Here is a 23,474-nt window from a genome sequence, read left to right as displayed (position 1 = left end):
CAAAGTTATGTTTATTAATATGATAAACAGCTGTTTCAGCCTGTATGCCTTCTAGATTTTTTTTTATTCATTCCATATGTTGCTTACGACTTTGGTAATATTTCAGAAATATTTGGAAAGATCCTTTTGCAAACATTATGACTCTTTCCATCATTTAAACTGTTCACGTTTAAGATTAAATTTCAACAAATACGTTTATGAACTGTACATGTAAATTCATATTTCACAGATAGGTTTATATAACATGTATTAAATTGAATTTAAAAGGATCGTTAACTTGTAAACTTATACACCTTTGAACTTTTACGATCAATTGAATGTTGTTTTATGTTAGCTACATCATGTTTTGTTTTATTCTAATGACACGGTGACAGGTGTTTCCATACTCTTGAACTTTATTCGGTTTGCATTTTTCACTATTGACAATATTTTTTGTTTAGATTCATGTTAACGTCTTAAGTGTTCAAGTAAAGTGTTGTAAACTGGAATTTGTCTTTGTAAACAAATATGGTACTGTATTTATCAAGCCTGGTTGTGTTTGTATTGACTAGAACAGTAGTTGGAACTAATCTAACAGGTAATGGGTCAAACAGTGGTGAGCATTAATCGTTTAGGTAATGAGTGGAAAAGAGATGATAACCATTCGTTCAGGTAATGAGTAGAACAGCGGTGGGAACCAATCATTCGGGTAATGAGTGGAAAAGCGATGAGTCCTAATCTTACAGTTAATAATGGTACTGTGGTGAGAACTCTCTATATACGCGAGTCAGGCGATCATAATTATAAGTCTGGTATCAATAATGAGTTTTTGACAACCAAAGGGTCAATGTCACTGCTTGAGGACGTTCCTCACCGAATGTATCACCAGACCAGTTAACGTGAATTAATTGATACGATCATATTCATAAACTCACTGTCTGCAAAAGAAATGTCTACACTACTAATAGATAGCCTTGGTTTTTTTTTTTTTTTGGTAAATAGGTATCAAAAACAAGTCCTCTCGGCTCCTTACTTTTTTTAATTTATTTTCCTTAAATTTCTCTTGAATATGATGAGTCTTTTGTAAAAAAAAACGTGCGTTTAGAAATTTCAAAACTTTGAATAATGCGAAATACTTGGGATTTTCTCTGGAAAGCCGTAGAAGATATAAAAATGAATAAGTTTGCAGAAACAAAATAACCAAATTTAAAACCATTTATTGGCAGGTCTTACTTTGCAATTAACAGCATTTACAATACGATTTTACAGTTGTGTAGATCGACGGGTCACGTATATATAACGGCAGATTCGGATCAGACACCGGTGAAATACATTAAAAGATTCACAAGGGGTTCAGCAGGTCAATGTGGATCGCCTGCAATTGCCGCTGTCAATGTTAAAGTGTAATCCTGACTTTAAAAGAAGGCTTGTATACAGAAGTTTTTAAATAATTAAACAGTTTCTTTGGATGCTCTTCCTTGGTCTTGAAGATAAGCTTCTGTCCAAGTTTCATAAAATTTTATGAAGGTTAAACAGTTTGTGTTGTCAAAACAATGTAACGCATGACCGACTGTAAGTAATATCTGTAACAAACGGAACCGTTTTAACAATACATCACTAATAATGAAGAAAATATATTTTTAAAATGTTTGCTTCAGACATTTTCTATGAATCATTTAGAAGCTTCTGCCATAGCTTTCATAACTCTCAACAAAGGTTTGACAATGTAACTGTTGTGCAAAAAAATTCAATCTAAATTCCCGACTTATCTTCATGATTACTGAAATAAGGTCCGTTTTTCAGTAAAATATTGAAAAATGAAAAAAAAAAATATCCTCTAAATTTTGCAATGGGAACTGTATATTGGTTAAAAACAAGCTTCTGTTTAAATTTTATAAATTTCCATGAAGGTTGGACAAAGTAAGTGATGACTGAGAAACTTGAACCTCAGACTGAGTGTTGATTATGAACAAAAACTTGAAAAATAAAAGTTAATGTTTTTTATAAAATTAGCTCTGGATTCTGTATTCTTGTCATACTTAAGCTTTTGATCAAATTTCATAAATTCCATTTAGGTTTGAAAAAGTTGTTGATCGCTAACAAAACATTAACCTCAAGTAGACTGACAAAAAAACGCAATACATTTTCAGTAAATTCTGATAAATGAAATTAAATGTTCTCATACATATTTGAGTCACAAACATCCTACGTGGTGCCGAATGGGACTCTTGTGGTTTTGTACTTAAAATTCAATTTTGTACGGACAAAAGTGAGTTTTATTCAACAAAAATGAGCCCAGTTTAACAAAATTTGTAGCATACTACAAATTTAAAATTTTGTCATACAAAATTATCTTTCAGTGGACAAAAGTTACTTTTTTCATGACAAAATTCATTTTTGTGACACAGACTTTAATTTTGTTAAAATTTGAAAATTGGGCGACAAAAGTCAATTTTGTATGCAAATTAGTTTAGATTGGATTCTGTTAATTATTTGCATACAAAATCAACTTTTGTGAGACAAAATTGACTTTTTTGAGACAAAATTGACTTTTGTGAGACAAAATTGACTTTTGTGAGACAAAATTGACTTTTGTGAGACAAAACTGACTTTTGTGAGACAAAATTGACAAAATTGAATTTTTAATTGTCTTACAAAAACATGTGATACAGACTTGTTTTTTTGAAAACTTGAATTTTTTTATGACAAAATTCATTTTTGTAGACAACATTCAATTTTGTCTAACAAAAGTCAATTTTGTCTCACACAATTGACTTTTGTGTTTTAATTTTCATATCAGATAACAAAAGTCAATTTTGTATGCAAATAAGTTTATATTTGCATACCTTTTTGACAAAATTCACTTTTGTCATGACATAAATGAATTTGTCTACAAAATGAATTTTGTCATGACAAAAATGAATTTTGTCTACAAAAATGAATTTTGTCTACAAAAATGAATTTTGTCTACAAAAATGAATTTTGTCTACAAAAATGAATTTTGTCTACAAAAATGAATTTTGTCTACAAAAATGAATTTTGTCTACAAAAATGAATTTTGTCATAAAAAAATTCAAGTTCTTAAAAAAACAAGTCTGTATCACATGGTTTTGTAAGACACAAATGATTTTATTATGACAGATTTGAATTTTGTACAAAACCACAAGAGTCCCATTCGGCGCCCCGTACATCCTGCTGTCGAAATTTCATAAAATTACATGTAGTTTTGACAAATTTATTGATGACTTTAACAACTATATCACAGACTGAACCATACTGTTGACGCCGCCGACTCCGATACCGCTGACCACGTCTCTGAAAAACAGAATGTAGGATCACTATGTCTGTTTTTTGTGAATACATTTCATAGGGACGACAAATATAAAAATGTAGTACTAAACTACATCGTAATTAATCAGAATTATATGTTTAACATTGCTAAAACAATCAGACTGTATGCATGTTCAACGGTTACTCTTGTCGCTTCATATTAATCTTTACCTGAAAATACAAGTAAGGTGATCAAAGATCAATGTACATGTTTCAAACATGAATGTAGCTTGATTACACGGAATGAGGTTATCGACGATGGATGACCTCATAACCAGTCTTATATTGTATTTAAAATGTATTTAGGAAAATAATGAGCGGAGAGAGAGAAAAAAGATACCAAAGGACAAATAATGTAAACAGTGACATTCACGTTAGTGTATAAAGCTAGAATAATCTACTATCCGATATTTTGAATTATTCTAGTACATTTCGTTCAAACGAACTTGAATCTAACAAAAAAGAGGTATAAGAACCTAGAAAATAGGCTCAAAAGAAATTAAACATACAAAAAAAGAAACATTAAATCTAGTTTTAAAAGGACCGATCCGAAACGATTGTACTGAAAATTTAAAAAGAGAGCCACTGGAAAATGATAACCCAACGAAAACTGTGATAATGAGCTGTATGCACCATTTATCGAAGCCGATGTAACAAAAACGTATATTTGAACTCATTATTGGAGAAGAACAAACTTGTATAACTAATGTCTTTCCGTAACATAGGGGAATTTTGATTAAACAGATCTGTAATTGATGGCTGTATTGTATATACTCTGTTGATTTGATTTTTATATTGTTTTAGCGTTGATTATTGACTGGTAACTGATGACATTGTGCTGTAAACATGTTTGTTAGATGCATATACTCTATGAAATGCATTGATAACGAATAAAGTTGTTACTATTATTTGAAGGACTTTAACAGAGCATATATTTCTATATAATCAATATTATAGATACCGGGCTGATTATTTATACGTCAGACCCGCGTTTTGTCTAAAAAAAATAATCACTGACGCTGGAATCGACAAAGCTTACAGGCCAAATTTGAAATAGTGCAGTTAAAGATAAATAGAGGTCAAACATTTCGAAAAGCTTTGTCAAAGGTACAGCTAAGGTAGTCTATTCTAGGGGTTGAATTCTTAGTATTTCGATTCATTCAAAGTTTGGTAAATATTTGATTTTTTTTAATGACATAATCAATTAAAATTCAGGGTGTCAACGCCTATTGGGAATTGAATATTAGAGTATACATCATATATCAAATATTTACACCCCCAAAAAAAATCAATGATTTTGCATATTTCATAAAATAAAATTGATAATAAACACTCTATGTTGCTGTTGAAAAATTGCAATTTTATGTTTTGTGAAACCGTCGCTAACTAAAATTAGCTGCTGTGTATCTGCAGGATGATTTATATCACTCCATCCAACATAACATGGGTTAGGATTAACAATCTTCGTAATATACATCTTTGGTGTAATACTCAAACTTTCCAAATTTAAGTTTAATGCAATCTTGAAGCATCGGTTTAGAAATAAGTCATACTATTGTTTGAACAGACGTTATTACTACTGAGCTGATGAAACCCCGGGAGGGAGTATACAATTATCCAACTCACAAGCCTTTGTTTTATTTTAATATATAAATATCACTTACTAGCATTGTCTTCGTATTTGTCTGGACAAAAGTCTCATTTAATGTACTGTTCAAACATAAGAGTATACAAAAAATAAATATTAAAACCAAACAGCTGTTTCAATACATTTAAGAGGTTTTTTTTTAATTAAGTCCAAAAATAAACAAAGTGTGTATACTGACAATAATTGTAATTTGTTTGTTTTCAGATTTCCCGCCAATATCTAAACATGCTTTCAAACCAGATACTATGATGTTTGATAAGGTTTGTTTAGTTCAACAATAATAAGTTTTTTTTAGATTTTCGTGAACGTTCATCATCGTTTTAAAATATGACCTCAAAGATTAAACAATGTCTTATCAATGAAAACTATAAGATGTTCATGACTGTCCGGTAGTTTTCATTTGACTTCATGCTTTGGTGAATGTTATGGGTCGTGTTTTGGTCACTCTTTGTTCTGTTTGGCATGTATCAACTGGCATTGCCCTCATTGGCATGTTATATTGGCAAAATTTAAATTTCCTTATACCATTTGTAGTCAGTTCACTACAGTTGGTGTTTTGGATGATTTTGAGGTGACATGTATGTCTGACAGGGGGTTTATATGTCATGGACCATTGAAAATGTTTGGTTTTCCCATACTTGTAGTAAAACAATTTCTTAAAGATTTTCATAATATAATCAATCATGGACTCGTATTGATCAGACTATAGTTTTCTATGTTATTTTTTGTGGAGTGGTTGGTCATTTTGCCCTTTTGTTTATGTTCTGATGTTATTAATTCATATTCGACATGTGTTTTTTATTGTCCTTTTAGTTTCTATTGATCTTTTATTTTCATTACAAAAAACTTTTATGTGACTTTGAATTAGCAACAAGTCTTAACTCCTTCAATGAAGCACGTTTTGATATTTTATGTGACTTTCATACAAGTGAGAGGTTCAGCTAGTTATAAAACCAGGTTTAATCGACCATTTTCTACATAAGAAAATGCATGTACTAATTCAGGATTATAAAAGTTGTTATCCATTCGTTTGATGTGTTTTAGGTTTGATTTTGCCATTTGCTTAGGGATTTTACGTTTATATATTTTTTTTTCGGAATTCGGTATTTTTATTTATTTACTTTTTATCGTAAATTTTGCCTTATCATTCACCTTAGATTTATATCGTGCATTTAAAAAGAAGAACAGAAAGACGGCAAAGAATGGAGAAGGCAGCCGATGCAATGAAACTTGACTTTACATATTTTCATGCTGTTGATGGACGGTAGGGAACTAAGTATTAATTAGTTAATGATAGAGAATACATTGCAAACATGTTCTTATAAAACATTATTACTTTACAACCTTTTTTTTTTAAAAACTTTAAGATGTTATCATTTTTATCGTGCGACATTTGTTTAGAATAATCTGTTTGATATGAACTGCAATACTAGTATTTAATATAACTGAAACTCGACGACGCAAAACAAGTATGTGGTAAAAGAGGAAGGAAAGATACCAGAAGAACAGTCGAACTCATAGATTGAAAATAACTGACAATATCATGGCTAAAAAATAAAAAGACAAATAGACAAATCAAAGTACAGAATAGTTATTTAATGTACCAGGATTATAATTAAGTACGCCAGACGCGCGTTTCGTCTACATAAGACTCTTCAGTGACGCTCATATCAAAATATTTATAAAGCCAAACAATTACAAAGTTGAAGAGCAATGAGGATCCAAAATTCCAAAAAGTTGTGCCAAATACGGCTAAGGAAATCTATGCCTGGAGACACTCTATCTGAACTCTTATTGATAGATGTCTCACTTAACATATCTCGTATTATTAATAAACAAATAAAAACCAAATTATTGTTAAAATAAACCTTCGAATAAACTCATCATAGATACCAGGACTAAATTTTGTATATACGCCAGACGCGCGTTTCGTCTACAAAAGACTCACCAGTGACGCTCGAATAAAAAAAAGATAAAAAGGTCAAATAAAATAAGAAGTTGAAGAGCATTAAGGACTTAAGTTCCTAAAAGTTCTGCCAAATACAGCTAAGGTAATCTATGCCTGAGGTAGAAAGCCTTTATTTTAGTATTTCAAAAATTCTAAATTTTGTAAACAGGTAATTTATAAATATAACCATATCAATGATAATTCATGTCAGCACAAAAAAGTGCTGACTGATTGAAATACTTTATATTTCGATTATTATACACTAGTAGCACGATTTCAGTCTGAAACGGTCATTTTGGTCTGATCACATCTTGATTGACTGGATTTACCGCTAGAAAAAATCGTCAAGATATTTAAGATAGATAAGGTGCCGTTCAGATCGATAGCCTCATCAGGTAAATCAGTTCGTTAAGGCGTGTCAAGACGGAAAAGACTGAATCGTCTAGCGGGTTGTTTAGACCCGTTAAGACCGTGTCAGACCAAAACAGACCATGGATACAAAAGAACGTTCAAAATTTTCAGACCCTGTTTTGATCCGTTCAGTATACCGGTTTGATACCACGAGTTGCGCCCCTTCTACTCGATAATGTATTTTAGATTAATACATGTATATATGTATTTTATTATTACAATTTGAAGTATATTTTGATTAATTAAAAAAAAGATTAAATCTTGTGTTAATTCTTTATTTCTTTTCTTGTTTTGTTGAGGAACTAATAAATTATTCGTCTATATATATATGTTGTTTATTTTTTAATAAATGTTTATTTATATAAATATATATTGATAATTAAATGCAAGGACGTACGTTAATTGTATACACACCAGAATGTATGCCATAAATTTAACCTTGAAATGTTGTGAACACCGGTAAAAATGTTTTTTGTATTTGAAGATTAGTAACGGAAAATCCTAAACGTAACCTAAAAAAGTTAAGGAGATGTGGTATGATTGCCAATGAGACAATCCACAGAAATGCAGCGGAGGCAAATTAACACAGTCATGCATATTTTTGTTTTATGCATGACAGTTTCTTTAATTCGTTTTCTGTTGACATATGTCCTAGTTTACCGTTGAAGCTGTTGCTTTTTTGGTATGTTTATTTTTTTTCGTGCGAGTTACTCTATTAAAGTTGGAAAAAAATATTCCCGACATTCGGAAATTCGAAAAAAAGACTTCCCGGATCCCGAAACCTGATCATATAATGCATTCAGTCTCTGTCGGGACGGTGTTAAAGTATCACCGTATAAAAATTTTCATTCAAACAATATATCCTTATAATATTTATTTTCTTATCCATACAATATGTATATAGTACTTTGTATATACTTTGTATATATATATATATGGCGTTGATTTAAAATAAAATCTGTTTTAGTTAAAACGGTCGAGTTCAATGGCACGTGCTAGTAATCAACCGGGTCAACAGGTAACAAAATCAATGATCCATAACGTAAGAAAGTACATGCCTATTATATTTTACAATTACTCTCATCATCATTCTTGATAAAAAGGTCTAAACTTTAATAAAGAATGAATGAACACGTATTAGTGATGTCTGACCTTCAGTTTTTAATATAAATTAATGCTTATGTTTTTTTTATATTGAGCAAAGTAACGAATGTGAATCTATTATACGTTAAAGGTTCTTACAATACCATATATGTCTAAACACTATACCAAAAGACCATGCAAAATATTTGAGCACCGCATGTAAAACCATTAAAAAAACATGTACTGTTAGGAAGTTTGTTTAGTATTCAAAAGAAACGTTTCGCTTCTCTACTTATATAGTTTAGAGAGTATTCCTTTAAATTGTGTCAGATATATAAAGTAGTGTGTATTTGTATTCTATTTATTCATCTAAATGTATCATTATAATATACATTTTGTATTTCACAACTATATATACTATAAGTTGTAGTGTGACTGATTGTTGTTTAAAGTCCAGTGGCAAATACTTCATGCATGTTCAGGACCAGCTGTAAGTTTATGACATGTATGGAACTCACCGGTGTAGTTTTCACGTGTTATAATAGATAAAAGAATAATTAATTTTTAAGATATCGAAACATAAAGGAGGCAAGGCGCATGGATTACCCGCACTTATCAGTTCTTTTCTCTTTTTTGTCTTAAAAAAAAAAATCGATTTTTTTTTTTTATATGTTTATATAATTTACGATAACTGTGGTGTCAGACGAAAGATACATATGTGCCCTCTAAATATCTTTTTTTACTATGGATTGTTTGCTTTCGTACTGACGTTTAACACACAACTTTAATTACTGACTGTGATGTATGTAGAAATTCAAACGTACTGGAGAATGAAGGATGCAAATCCAAGCTTTGAATTAAAATGGTCATTAAATTTGCCACACAAATAAAAGAACAAGTGTAAGTGTTGGAATGACATATACAATATATCAACATGTGCATTGTCGGAGAATTTAATTTTGATTTTACTTTGGTAACTGGACAAAATTGAAGAGAGGCAGCCCAATCTTTTCTCCTTTTAGTTACGAGTACAAATAGATTTTATTTGCTTTATAGACATCGAATAGAATTCAGGGCATAACATTACGGAATATGATCTTCAAAATATACAATTTAATACCAATAACGTAACAAATACATTGTTTTTTTTATATAATTTTTTGATCATCAGTGCAAGCAGTAGCGTTTGTTTGATTTTAAAACACGAATCGATCTATACTATTTAAAATTACAATACGCAAGCTGAAACCGTACCAAGTGATTATTATTTTTGCACACGACATCTAGGCTGTCGTCCTACCTCTAACAGTAGACGGGTCTCTTGGTGGGGATATTGTGCATTCAACCGTGGATATGATAAAATATCTGTAATAAACAAAATTGTAATGTTTTGATTGTGTAATGTCTTAATTGTTAAGGTTACGCGGGTTCGGTATTAAGCGGGACAATTGGTATGAACACATTTCGATATACGTGTAAATTATATTAAAAGAAGCTTTCAAACGCAGTTATTTTCGAGGATATTTAAAGATACAAATAAAAAAATCCTTTTTATGTTTTTGAATTAGGCTTTTAATTTCCATTCCTAATTATATATCATTGTAGAAAAAAATTATTTTATACATTTAAAGTACATGTAATTCTTTATGCTAGCTAGTCCATGAATAAAATTGCATAAATCACAAAAACACATTCGGGAATAGCAAGAAAGTTTACCAAAAAAGTAGTGGGAACTTTACTGTTTTTTTTTTATCATATATATTTCTGATAGTTTTCCCGACCTATTCACCTATTTTCAAACTTGAAAAGGGACCCCTTTCAGCGGCACGAGCCTGGAACATGTACACATGACAGTTGTAAGTAACAGCTATATAAATATACAAGAGAAGATATGGTATGATTGCGAATGAGACAACTGTCCACAAGAGACCAAAATTACACAGACATTAACAACTATATGTCACCGTACGGCCGTCAACAATGAGCAAAGCACATACCGCATAGTCAGCTATAAAATGCATTTCAAAGATACTATAATTAGAATAAAAGGTTAACGTACTTACAAAATATGTCATCTTAAAGAATGTGATTTCACAAATAAATTATTTTCAAATTCGCAGTCCAAGTCAACCTAAAATCGGTTACACACATTTTTAATGTTATAAATCCATTCCAACAATATCATTTTAAACACACACTAGCTTGCCTTTTCATTAATTTGAATAATACAAATTCAGCTAAATTTTGTTTATTCCCATCAACAGAGAAATCTCACACTCATCTTAGACGTTAATAATACTCATGCACTTCAATTTTGATAAACAATTTATTGATACGGACGAAAACGCTTTAAATAACATACGGTTACATTAGGGTTAAAAAAAAATGTGAACTTGTTTTTAATTGAATTCAAAGATAGATTAAACGGTAGCTTTAGGCAGCAATCATTTGATTTTTTGGGGGTGGAAAAGGGGGGGGGGCTATGGTTTTTTTTGGAAAAAAAAGTTTGTTTCGAGTTTTGGAAAAAAAATAATTTGTTTTTGACCCTGAGAAAAATAATGTTTGTTTTACCCTCAGCTGACACTATATGTAATGCTAATATTGAAAGAAAAAAAATTTGTCGCCAAAAAAATGTTTGGAAAAAAATCCATAGCCCCCCCCAGAAAATCAAATGGTTGCTGCCTTAATAGTGAAATGAACTATTTTTTTGAAGACTCGCCTAAATGTATGTTGCATAGATGTATTTGACCCCAACAATTTTATTTAGATCATGCTGTAAATTATATTTATAAAACCATTTATTTGTAAATACCGCATAAATCAGTCTGTTCACTGTTTGAATATAGAAACTTGTCGATTTTAAATTTATAATATTGAGAGATATCCGAGATTTTGTAATATGGTGTGATAAACAAGTAATTGAAGATGAATATCATTTTATTTTAGTATGTGAAAAGTATAATGAACTTCGAAAGAAATTTATCAAACCATATTGTTGGAGAAAACCGTCGAATCTTAAACTTTTTAGACGATCAATGCATTTGAAAGGGGGCATATATATACAGTTGGAACTCGCCCCTTTTTTTATGCTCGGTTGGGACCCCCTTTTAAAGTGGTTGGGTTCTCACCAGTATCTGTTCATAATGTAAAGGAACTAACCAATTAAAGGGAAGTTTTTATTTCTGACTGAGAAGGTACGAAATTAAATTCATTCATTAATGCTAAAAATCCATTTGATCCTATTCTGCTGTACTGTTATAATGGTATACCTACTTATATGATTATTTGACTAATTGTTTAAATGTAAATATGTTTCACTGATGTAATTGAATATTTGTAATAATTATTTTCTGTAAGTTGTATTGCTTACGAATAAAAGATTATATTATTAATAAAATAAATATTATAACTTTCCTTTTTTGATTGGATGACCATGCAGTGGTGTTGCAACGCCAAGGAACTGGTAATAGAAAGCTATTTTGATTTGATACATATGACAATGAATCTTAACAAAAGGTTCTATAAATTCAATTGTGAAAAAAATCACAATACCGTGCATTAACTCAACAACCGTCCATCGACAAATATTACTCGATATTCATTGAAATGATAACAAGTAAACAGTTATTGTAAAAGCAGAGCAGTCTTAAATTCTAATAGTTTTGTCAAAAATGATTCAAAGTTTTACCGATGCAACGAAATTTTATATATTTTGAGTTGAAATGGCCTAGCGGTAGTCTGATCACTTCGAATGCAACACGCTTAATCTTTGCTGGGCATTCGTAAAGTTTTTAAACTAAAATAAGATCTTTATTATTAGTTATCAAAACATATGTTATATGTAAGCTATCTATTATAAATCTACGAGGAGTTTCAAGAAAAAAGGGGGGGGGGGGCATTGAAGTCTAACTTTATATATATAAAAAAAAATAAAAAAAAGATCGAGATGTGGTATTGATTGGCAATGAGACAACTCTCCAAAAGCATGAAAAGAGATTAACTTCATAAAGTTATAACTAACTAACCCCTTTCAAGACAGACGTTGTCATTTCTGCGGCTCAAGAGATATATGTGACGAATATCATTATATCATGACATGTTAAGTGTTGGATGTAGCTACAGATAGACAGACATTTTATACTGGAATATTGCTGCAAATTTTATATCAAAGGAATCGCTTTCACATTCTATACTATTATGTACTATATTTATACACACTTAATCATGTTTTTTAAAGTTCAAACTCTGAATTGAGACAGCACTATCGGTCATCTTACATAAAAATAATCTAAATTTCTACAAATGTTACAGGTAAATCGGTCCTGCAAGCTACATGCAAGTTAAATCAAGGTTTTTTTTTCAACCAAATGAATGTGCATGGTATTAATAATTGTAAATATATATTTTCTCTGTTACTATGAAATGTAGTTTTAAGGTAATAAAGTTCATTCGTTCATTAAAGTATTCTTTTTTAGATACTGATCTGTCTTATAAATATTTTAAATTCTAATTCTAAACACAAGGACACCAGTATGGGTTAAGCCAGAGAGCTTCCGAAAAAGGGAAATCCCACCTATGTTTACCTAACAAAATCACTCATTTCTGCTCAAAATATCAAAAAGAAATTTTACAGAAATTCTCTTAGATGACCTTACATTCATATTATAGCAAAAAAAATGGGGGGAAATTCAAAGGAAAGGCAAAAAAAATTTAAGAAAAAATATACTGAAATTAAAGGGAACTATATTTGTGAACGAAAATTGACAACGAAAATTGAAGGGGGATAATTGTGTTCCCGGACCAGTACTAACAACACAATTCATAAACAAAAATAAGATAATCCGATCAATTTTGAGTATTTGGACCGTACGCGTACGGTCCGGACCGTATACGTATACTCGTACGGTGTTAGTTTTTAAATAGTTATTTGGTTAATATGGTGTCTCGTAAGTCATTTTTGGACAGGATATTTTTGTTTTATAGTGTATGTATATTCTGCACGAATAATTTGTATCGCTATCATTATAAAAAAACTAGACTTTGTGAACCCTAGTGTGAACCGTATGAGATCGCACACAAGACAGCTGATTGGATAAATGGGATGAATTGTTACGCCTACATAAAACTGATATCCAATCGAATGCCAGCAGACACCTGTCAGTAAAAACAAATTGTAAGCGTGGATGGTTAGAGATTTATTTGTGTATTCGATATTTGAAAAATAAGTTAGATAGTCACTATTCGTTTTCCCTTTTTTCAGCCGGATTTCAATAACTGTTTTTACACTTTCTTAATTAACAGAAAGGTATTTAAATAGAAGCGCACCACATGTAACAGAGATTTACAAGCATTTAATATAGCGACTTGTGTTTTCCGGAACGTCCTATTTTCAATTATTCACAGACTTTTGCAATATTATTAAACCTTTATTTTTTACCTTCAAAAACTGCTCAAACTTTTATTCTCAGACTAGACAGCATGAAAGACATAAACACTTTTATAAGTCAGTGTACACACGGTGTTTTCCAAACTTGGTAATTTCTTCGCCCAGGGATATGAATTTGACATTAAAAGTCCCTCAAAGCTTTACAATACCCGGTCGTGTCATTTCCGTATATTGTAGATGGAACGAGTGATATACATACACCAGACATACATGTTCCGTTACAGGTAAATTTTACCTTTTTGGAGGACTCCTAAGTGGGGATGCGTTGCATGTGTGCTAATCTAAAAAAAAAATCAAATCTTTTATTTTTCTAAACTGCGTTACATGCAAAAGAGAAATAATTGGTGTTGTTTGTTTAGTCCAATTTATTTATAAATATTAATTTATTCTTTTGAATAAAAAAAACTACGCATGTAAACTTCAATGAATACAATAGTATTTAATACTAGTAGCCTAAATGTAAAACAATTGCAGCACTAGTGAAGATTTGAGGTTGAAGCGGCTCGATCAAAACGTGAATAGATGAGAAATTGTCATCATTCTTCTAATTAATTACAAAGTATTTTGTGAGAACAAATACTTATATTTTAGTGATGGTGATTCATTGTTGTTTGCCTCAGTCACCTCCAGTGGCAAATATTTCATTCGTGTTCATAACGAGAACACAAGTTTTAAATATAATAGGAAGCACTTCAAATAGTCGTTTGACAATAAGATTAAAAGTAAACTTGAAATACCACTGAATAATGAGAGAAGATTTAATAAGGATAGAAATTTAGCCTTGCAACAGCTCGCTACAATGGGACCACTAACATCATTGAGGAAGAGTTTTCAATTTGCAGAGAGCGATGGTCCTCTCAATCTACTCTGATGTCGGCCATCTCTATTCATACGTGTAGATACCAACATCACATAACGGTATCTAATTTAGATAAGATCATGACTTTAAAATCGCATTTATTTAGTAACGGTGATAATTCTGTTAAACTGTATTGTTTATTATGCTCGAGTTTTTGGTATGACTATGCGACCTCTCTCCTGGTTGGTCTCGTGAGAATAAGTTCACCTCGACAGCGAGAGGACTTTAGTCCGAATCCCAAACGGGTCTAACAAAGAGTTTTTTCTTTCTTTCGAACTGTTAGCTTGTGAACTTACACGTTAAAAATCCATCTCAGTGTGTCGGTCTAGTACAAAGCAGGCTTAATTTTCATATTATATTTCCATATTATAGTTTTGTCCTAAATCTACTGATTTATATCACACCTGCTATAATTTTCAACGATCGAAATAAAAAAAAATGGTACGTGAAATATTTCTACGGAACACTTGCATTTTTGCCTAAAAAAAATCACTGCTCCCGTATTATTTAGTCTTGTTGCGGTTTAGGCTTTTTATTCTGTATAGGTTTCTTTCTATAACAAAAATCTGTGTGTTGACTCTTAATGTTTTGATTGATATGTGTCGTTGGGTTGATGTCGTATTAATGTATACCTTTAAAATTGTTTTCAAAACCAAATGATGGATTGGGTATAGAAATATTCACATCTCCCGTTCGACAGTATATCTTTGCTAAAATTGGGTGCGGACGTTTGGTTGTTCGGTTGTATAAATAAGCAGCCGCATTTGGTCGAAAAAAAAAATAGTCTATGCATGGTGTAGTGAGAGTTTCGCGCTATCTATACGTTAAAAAAAAATTGAATAAATCGTTGAAGGGATATACGAACTTTGATTGAAATTTCTAAAAAACGAAAAAGGTCACCTGAATCTCCAAGTAAGCCAGTCGCATGGTTGAATTTAACACTTTAGAAGAAACGAAACGGCCAAAATAAGTTTAGTCTTATTATAAATTGTTGCCAACTTTTTCGTCCGTTTTTGCTTTTATGACAACTTTACCAGATATATATATATATAAAGATTTGACAGTAATTGATTCACCAAAACGAGCTCAACTACATGTCGTTGTTTTACGCTTCAACATAAATGCATATGTATATATACAATGGAGACTGTTTTCTGTTCTACTGCCCTTGTCCGAGATTGGCTGTATACAATCTAACCCCTGACATGGACTACTTTATTAAATGTTTACAAACAAATAAATGCAATGAGAAAGATTCGGAAAGAAATTCTAAAATTTACGCTAAAAAATAAAATACACAAAAATGGAAACAGTTTTAGACAATTATCATTTGAGAACTATGTATAATTAGCATGCATCACTAAATGAAACTGATAAATTGATTGCGCCCTTAATGTCCAGTGGCAAATATATCACGCATATTCATGACGAGATGCGAAATGGATCGACCTGAAGCAAATGATTGATACATCACCAAGACAGAGAGTTCGCTGAGGTAAAACGTATGCCGTACTAAAATGCTGTATGGATTTTGCTCATTGTTAAAGGCCGTACAGTGACCTTTGAACGACTTTGACCTCCCCCCCCCCTGCAGAGCTATAGAAAAACAGTACATTAAGGGGGACTCTTTTTCGATGATACACAGACTCTTCTTAATTGTTACACGGACACGTTTTATGAATAGAATCACTCGTGCATGATCAGTGAGTTCATGGGCACTTTAATTTTCAATTAGATTTGAACTTTTTGGTTCACCGACTTATTTCCTGTCTTTTTATTGGATAAAATATTTACGTTAGCATCAATATCTATTTTCCGAAACATTTCCAGTAAAATACTATTCATATCAGTACACCAAGGGATTAGACATTTAACTTCAAGGGAGGGGGGAGGGTATGGTATAATAAATCAAATTGTCATCACTGTTGGGTTTCTCGTCTGAATATTTTACATTAACTGTGTCAGATGCCTCATTACAGGCTGAACCTTTTATAGGGTGCTCATTATAAAGTTTTAGTTTTTGGTCATTGTTGAAGGGTGTGCAGTGACCTATTATATAGTGACTAACAAGTAAATCACTTGGTCTACATGATTTAAATGATTGATAGTCGTCTCACCATATCTCCTTAGGCCAAAATAAAAATTGTTTGTTTCCCCTCCCCACACCCAGGTAAAAAATAAGCCCCCTGGGATGGGAAACAGACATTCTTTTAAATGTGGCCTTATTCATGATCTTTTTATTGAAATTCTGTAATAAGAAGATTTTACTACCGGTAGTCTATAAGTATCAAATAAACTTTACATCATCAATAATCCATTAAAATGAAGTCCAGTCAAAATAACCATGCCAGACAGATATATGACAGATAATTTCATGAATTTCATGAATTTTTGAATTTCACAGTTCTTCCATACCCCAAATTTATGGTTAAACGTTTATAGTAACCATAGAAACAGAGAAAAAGACTAAACATAAAAACCATGAAAATGGTGTCATTGTCAGATGAAATAAGCCATTCAAAAATGTCAAACATGTACAACTTACATTTATTCCATAATTATGCCAAAAGTAGTGATCCTATACATGTACAATGTAGCTTATAGCTTATGAGAAACATTGATGACCTTCGGCTATTGTCTGCTCTGAAGTTGGGTTGTTGTCTTTTTTGGCACATTCCCCATTTCCAGTGTCAATTTTATTAGGAAGTATAAACTGAGAAACAAACCTAACCATGTTAACATTGTATCAAACTGAAATAAGGGTTGAGATCTCACAAACATGTTTAACCCCGCCGCATTTTTGCGCCTGTCCCAAGTCAGGAGCCTCTGGCCTTTGTTGGTCTTGTATTATTTTAATTTTAGTTTCTTGTGTACAATTTGGAAATTAGTATGGCGTTCATTATCACTGGACTACGGGTAGTATATATTTGTTTAGGGGCCAGCTGAAGGACGCCTCCGGGTGCGGGAATTTCTCGCTACATTGAAGACCTGTTGGTGACCCTCTGCTGTTGTTTTTTATTTGGTCGGGTTGTTGTCTCTTTGACACATTCCCCATTTCCATTCTCAATTTTATTAATCACTTAAATTATCCATGAAGGTCAAGGTCAGGTCAACCCAACCTGATAGACAAGTAGATCTTTCAAGATACTCATATACAATAAAATGTATCCAATTACATATATAAAATATACAGTATAAGAGAGCATTTCATTGATTAAGTAACAGTATATTTTACATGCAGTCATTGAACCATGAAAATGGGGTCAGGTGCAATGTACATATAATGGCAAACTGAAACATCATAACATATTAAGAGGGGGACAAGGGGGGTCCCCATAACAGCAAAACAGTGAATTGATTTGGTGAAAAACAGATAACAAGGAATTGAAAAGGGATAATAACAGATAACAGTAATGAAATATGAAAATGAATCTGTCCAGGACCAATCCAGTAGATGACTCGTAGATCTTAGTATATAACTTGTGGTATGGACCTAGAAAATTTGTATAAACAAGACGTTTCAGCCGTTGAGGCAGTTCTGCCTTGGTCTATTTTTTTCCGTAACTTGTACAATAAGTTATAGTATGGATGTTGAATTTTTCTGAACGAAATTACTAGTTTCTGTTTTTGATATAGGGATATTTTTAATCTAGGGCATTTGAGGGATCAATTTTTAATGATTTAGGTTTTTTTATTTAATTTTTGAAAGTAGTGCAGCCAGTGACACTTTATTATCAACATGATCAATTTGATTTTTAGATAAAAAAAATTCTGAAAAGCAATATATATATACTTTACAAGTAATAAAAAATACATTGATGCACAATATATTTTTTTAATTTAATGACCTCATGATAAAACTTACTTATAAAATACAAAAATACCCAGATCATTGGAGACAGGACTTGTAACTGAAACACGCATGCCAGTTGTGGTTATTCTGATAATAGAAATTGACTCAAGTGAGAATTCTGATAGTATAATAGAAATTGGACCTAGTGAAAATTTGGATGACACCAAGTGAAACATTAATCATGTATCTTATGTGAAATTATAGAATATGGAAAATTTGGGTACAGCATTGGAGAAGCTGTAGGATTTTAAAAAGGGTATTTGTCGTAAAATTAAACTGAAGACACATCTGTATTTGCATCAATGGTTTCTGAGCTTCACTTTCGCCATGTGAAGCAGCTAAAAAGCTTTTAAAAATATGGTGATCAGGGTTCTCTTTCATGTAAATGAAAAGAGAGGGAGTAGCACTTATAATATAAATGCTAAAAGAAAAAGATGTTGTATAATTCCCAAAGCCATAATTCAAACCCACACCACTTAGTAATATAAAACAATTCAAAGGAGAAAGCTAACTGGCTTATTTATCCACAAAATAGTGAACGAGAAACTTAGCAACAACAGTAACAAACTACAACCACTGAATCCAGGCTCCTGACTTGGAAATAGGCACATACAGAATGTGACTGCGTCAACTTTAGCATGCTAGTTGGTGTCCAATCCTCCCCTAATTAGGGACAGTGGTGTAATAGTACAACATAAAGATTATTATGTGGTCATTGAATAAAACAGTCTATAGGGTGTACCAATGCCTTTTTTATAACAAAATCCATACTATAAGTTATTGTACAAGTAATAAGTGAATTATAATTTGTACAAACTGCTACATGTTCACAGACAATGTAATTTATTACAAAGGATAATAATAATATATACTGGAATGGTCCTGGGTCTATTTTAGTATTGACAATGATTGATATATATTCACTGAAACTAGAAATTTCCATTATTCCAATTTTCTATTCTTAATGATATAACTATCCAAGATAATCATGGAATTAAGATATGATGCACTACTAATATTCCTAGAAAACTTTAAATTCTCTTTATTTCAAATTGTTAATATTACTTATTTCAAATATATATATATATATATATATCAAAGGTATGCTCTGTCACCAAGTAATGTAGTACATTGTATTTCCTACATTTTTTCTATGAATTGTAAGTTTGCTATTTGTTCAATTCACAATTCTCTTTTTGTCCAATCAGATCATCCCATCAACTGTACATCATGACATAATGCTGTTAGCTCTATCAACGTTATTTCCAAACCAACAAGTAACACAAAATTATGAATGAATCCACCATTTCACAATTTATAGCTACAGGTACAAATGAGGTACCATATGAGAGTAACTTAGTGACACTATATATTTCCTATATATACATTGATATACATGATATATGCCGCTTCATAATCTGGCTGGGAATCATGCTCAAACCAATGTGATATCTTATCTACAAAAAAAAATATACATTAAGAATAAAGTATTTATTATATATAAACTTGTATTTATCTACAAGAAAAACTAGCAATCATAAGTTGCTTGACAACAAAGTTTAATGATGTATAGAAATGAATTTATGACTTATACAATTTAATTGATAAATGAGAAGAAGAATAAAACCCTTTTTTGAGGTTCTATTTCTAAAACAAAATGTTCTCTCTTTCTACATCAATGTTTTCTTAGGTGTATACTTCATTGAAGGGTTACTGTCTAATAGAGGCTATAGCACTATACTTGTTGTGATCAATTTATAATACTTTTTTTATTTTAAAATAGAATTTGTTGAATATTACTACCAACGTGACATGGTGACAAAGCAAATAGTATTTATAAGATTCTTCTTCTTCTTCTTTATAATCCATCAACATACTGATGATAACGTGTCGGGCACTTATTTAACTATGCCGCGCATGCGTGGGATCTAATTTTTATTTAGTCATGACAGTCATGACAGTGAATAATATACAAAAGATAAAAATAAAAATTTCAACATAATTTCTTTTTCTTGTTATAACATATATTTAAGTTCTACAAAATTAAGAGCATAACAAATCATTTATAACAAAATAATGAATCATACCCGGTAAAATCTTAAATTTCTTATCACAAAAGATGAAAAGTGTTAAAAATTGTTGTTAAGGACGCAATGCTGTCTCATCATTTGGAATCAGGCATGTCAGGGCACAATATCAATATACTCTTTTTTTTGGCCCGGGCAATTTTGAGGTTATTGCATATATATACAAACCCAAGCCTTGAACATGTTGAAGGTATTCATAACACATATGTGACAAATTATAATTATTGTACATCACCCACCAGTGGCTATATAAATAGGTATATCATCGTCGTAACTAGTCCGAGATTACTCTGACGTCCAAACGTAACTAGTCCGAGATTACTCTGATGTCCAAACGGCTGTTTTGCCAGACAAGCTTGTCTCGGACTACATCGTAACATGTGAAGATTGGTTGGTTATTGGTTAATAAAAAAAAGTGACAAATATTTCATGCAAATTTAGGACGTGACAGTTATCAATACATTAACATACAATATGTAGGATTACTCGATCAGGGGTTTAGGTCTTGTAACTGTTGTATAGCCTATAGGCCATCCCGCACAACCATACCATTGTGAATACCCCACATGTCAATGCATGTTAGGCAATAAACAGGGGTGGATCCAGCCATTTTTAAAAGGGGGTTTAAACCATACTTGTTTATATAGCATTGATCTTCCAAAAAAAATGAAAAAGGGGGGGGTCCAATCACAATTTTTTAACAAGCCCAAATTCTTACTTTGCCTTTGAACAGGCTACTATCCAAGAGTGTGGAGTATTGGAACGTCGATTCAAACCTGTATGCACAAATTTAACAAATGTGAACATTTTTCCTTCAAACTCTTGGGTGATGATCCATGATCAATGATTATTCTGATAGACATGTATTAAAATATTCATTTCTACTCACCAATTGCAATTTCCAGCTCAGCTTATATTGTACTATAGTTTCCTTCTACCATGTCAACGATTTTGTGTAAAATAAGTTAGCTATTAGAAGCGCTGACACTGCCGACACACATGCGACATGAATGCAACAAAAATAAACAAGGTACGGTAACGTTAAATCGTTTACGGGCGAAGAATTATTTTCCGTTTTTAATTAAACTTGTCAGATTTGATTAATTATATCGTCGAAAAATGTCCCTAATGGATAGTCATTCAAATTAAACCAGCTTTATTATGCTGTATGCATGTAATATATATGTAACCTGGTCTTTAAATGTACTTTAAGTACAGTGTCTGACGTATTTATAAACATTTTCTTGATTATTTATCCTATTTCAAATATTAATTTGAATGAATTTATAAGCCTTTTTCTGCTATAATATTCAAACTTTATTTTTTAACGAAGGCTTCTGGTATGTAGTTTTTTTTACAAAAGGCCCTCGAATTATAGACACATTAAAAAATAAAGATGGAAAGTCAAACGCATGAGTCTGGCAAAAGTAAAGTTAACGGACAATGTCATGACAATAAACGGAAAACGATAAAAGACAGAGTTATATCTATATATTTTTTTCCCTGCCTCAAATTTACTCAAATGCAATTTATATAGGTAACATAAAAAGATAAATGATAATGCATTCATTTACAATATTTAAAAATAGTTACATCTTAAATTTAATTTAACATATTAAGATCACGTTTTCAAGTGTTCACGGCCGACATCCGTTATTATTAAATAAGGGTGTAAAAATGAATGACAAATTCTTCACCACGTACGGCAGTCTGTAATTGCATATAAAACGTATTGCAATCACTTGTAAACCATTAAATATAAAGGTTCAGGTGCTTATATTCAATAATCAAATATTATTTCGGCAATCTGTTGATTTTTTTTAGTCAATTCGCGGCGATTTGTGCAGCAGTATGACTTTGAGCTACTTTTTTTATTTATATAATTATAAAACAGTGTTAAATAATTAAATAAGAAGAAGTTAGAATTCAAATTGAATATTTGTTTTATTTAAATAACATGATTAAGGGGACGTGGTAGACTTTCAGTTAAAAAAATCGTCTTCTTTCACAGTTTTATTTTATTCTTGAAAGGGGAGCAACCCCTGATAAATAATGGGAAAGTTTCACTCGTTTTGTGTCCAAATTATTAAAATCTGAACACGACTGGACACGGTCTGACAACATCTTGACGTCAGTTTGTATCCATGGTCTGTTTTGGTCTGACACGGTCTTAACGGATCTAAACAGCTCGCTAGAAGATACAGTCTTAAATATCTTGACATGCCTTAACGGGACTAATTTACCTAATGAGACTATCGATCCGAATGGAGACTTAACGAACTGACAAATCTTGACGTTTTCCTCTAGCGGTAAATCCAGTCAATTAAGATACGATCAGACCAAAATGACCGTTTCAGACTGAAATCGTGCTACTAGTGATACCTAACAAAAGCTGCCCAATAAATCTTTCTAATTAACTGTGCCATAAATTGATATTTACTTAACTTCTCTTGACTTATTTTTTAGGTAATTCTTCTTGCATACATTTTGTAATTATGAGACTAAAGATGATTAAAGTATGAATCAAAAGGTCAAATTACCTTATATCTATACTCCAGTTATCATTCCAATAGGTGTCATTTAAAGAAATAAGCAACCTGAAATTTGTCTCACTTTTTATTTTGCCATCTGATTAGGGACTTTCCGTTTTGAATTTTCCTCTGAGTTCAGTATTTTTGTGATTTTACTTTTTCATTGGCCACATGCCACAGTTTCGTATATCTATATCAGTATTCTTGCACATATAAGCTGGCCTTTCTTTCATACAGAATTTTCAACATAACACTATAGTAAATTTCAGGTTGAACTGTACTTTTGTAACGTCGATGAT

General features: G+C 31.5%; 1 protein-coding gene and 1 long non-coding RNA gene across 2 annotated transcripts in view; one reads left to right on the top strand and one right to left on the bottom strand.

Annotated features, from left to right (window-relative positions):
• The first annotated feature begins 381 nt into the window (after positions 1 to 381).
• The window catches only part of LOC139528489 (glycosyltransferase 25 family member-like), a 28,001-nt gene continuing 4,908 nt past the window's right edge, over positions 382 to 23,474 (top strand). The window contains exons 1-3 of the mRNA XM_071324494.1: positions 382 to 577; positions 5,162 to 5,217; positions 6,115 to 6,221. Coding sequence (XP_071180595.1) covers positions 508 to 577; positions 5,162 to 5,217; positions 6,115 to 6,221 — 233 coding nt within the window. The 5' untranslated portion in view covers positions 382 to 507. The remainder of the gene's footprint in view (positions 578 to 5,161; positions 5,218 to 6,114; positions 6,222 to 23,474) is intronic.
• LOC139528491 (uncharacterized) lies at positions 19,584 to 21,664 on the bottom strand. The gene is made up of 2 exons (XR_011665604.1): positions 21,534 to 21,664; positions 19,584 to 20,014 (listed from the first exon to the last, which is right to left on the bottom strand). It is a non-coding gene; the product is annotated as an uncharacterized lncRNA (long non-coding RNA).

Source organism: Mytilus edulis, chromosome 6, assembly GCF_963676685.1.
Source record: "Mytilus edulis chromosome 6, xbMytEdul2.2, whole genome shotgun sequence".
NCBI lineage: Eukaryota > Metazoa > Mollusca > Bivalvia > Mytilida > Mytilidae > Mytilus > Mytilus edulis.
The sequence above is the reverse complement of the archived record's forward strand: the minus strand, read 5'-3'. Positions and strand labels throughout refer to the sequence as shown.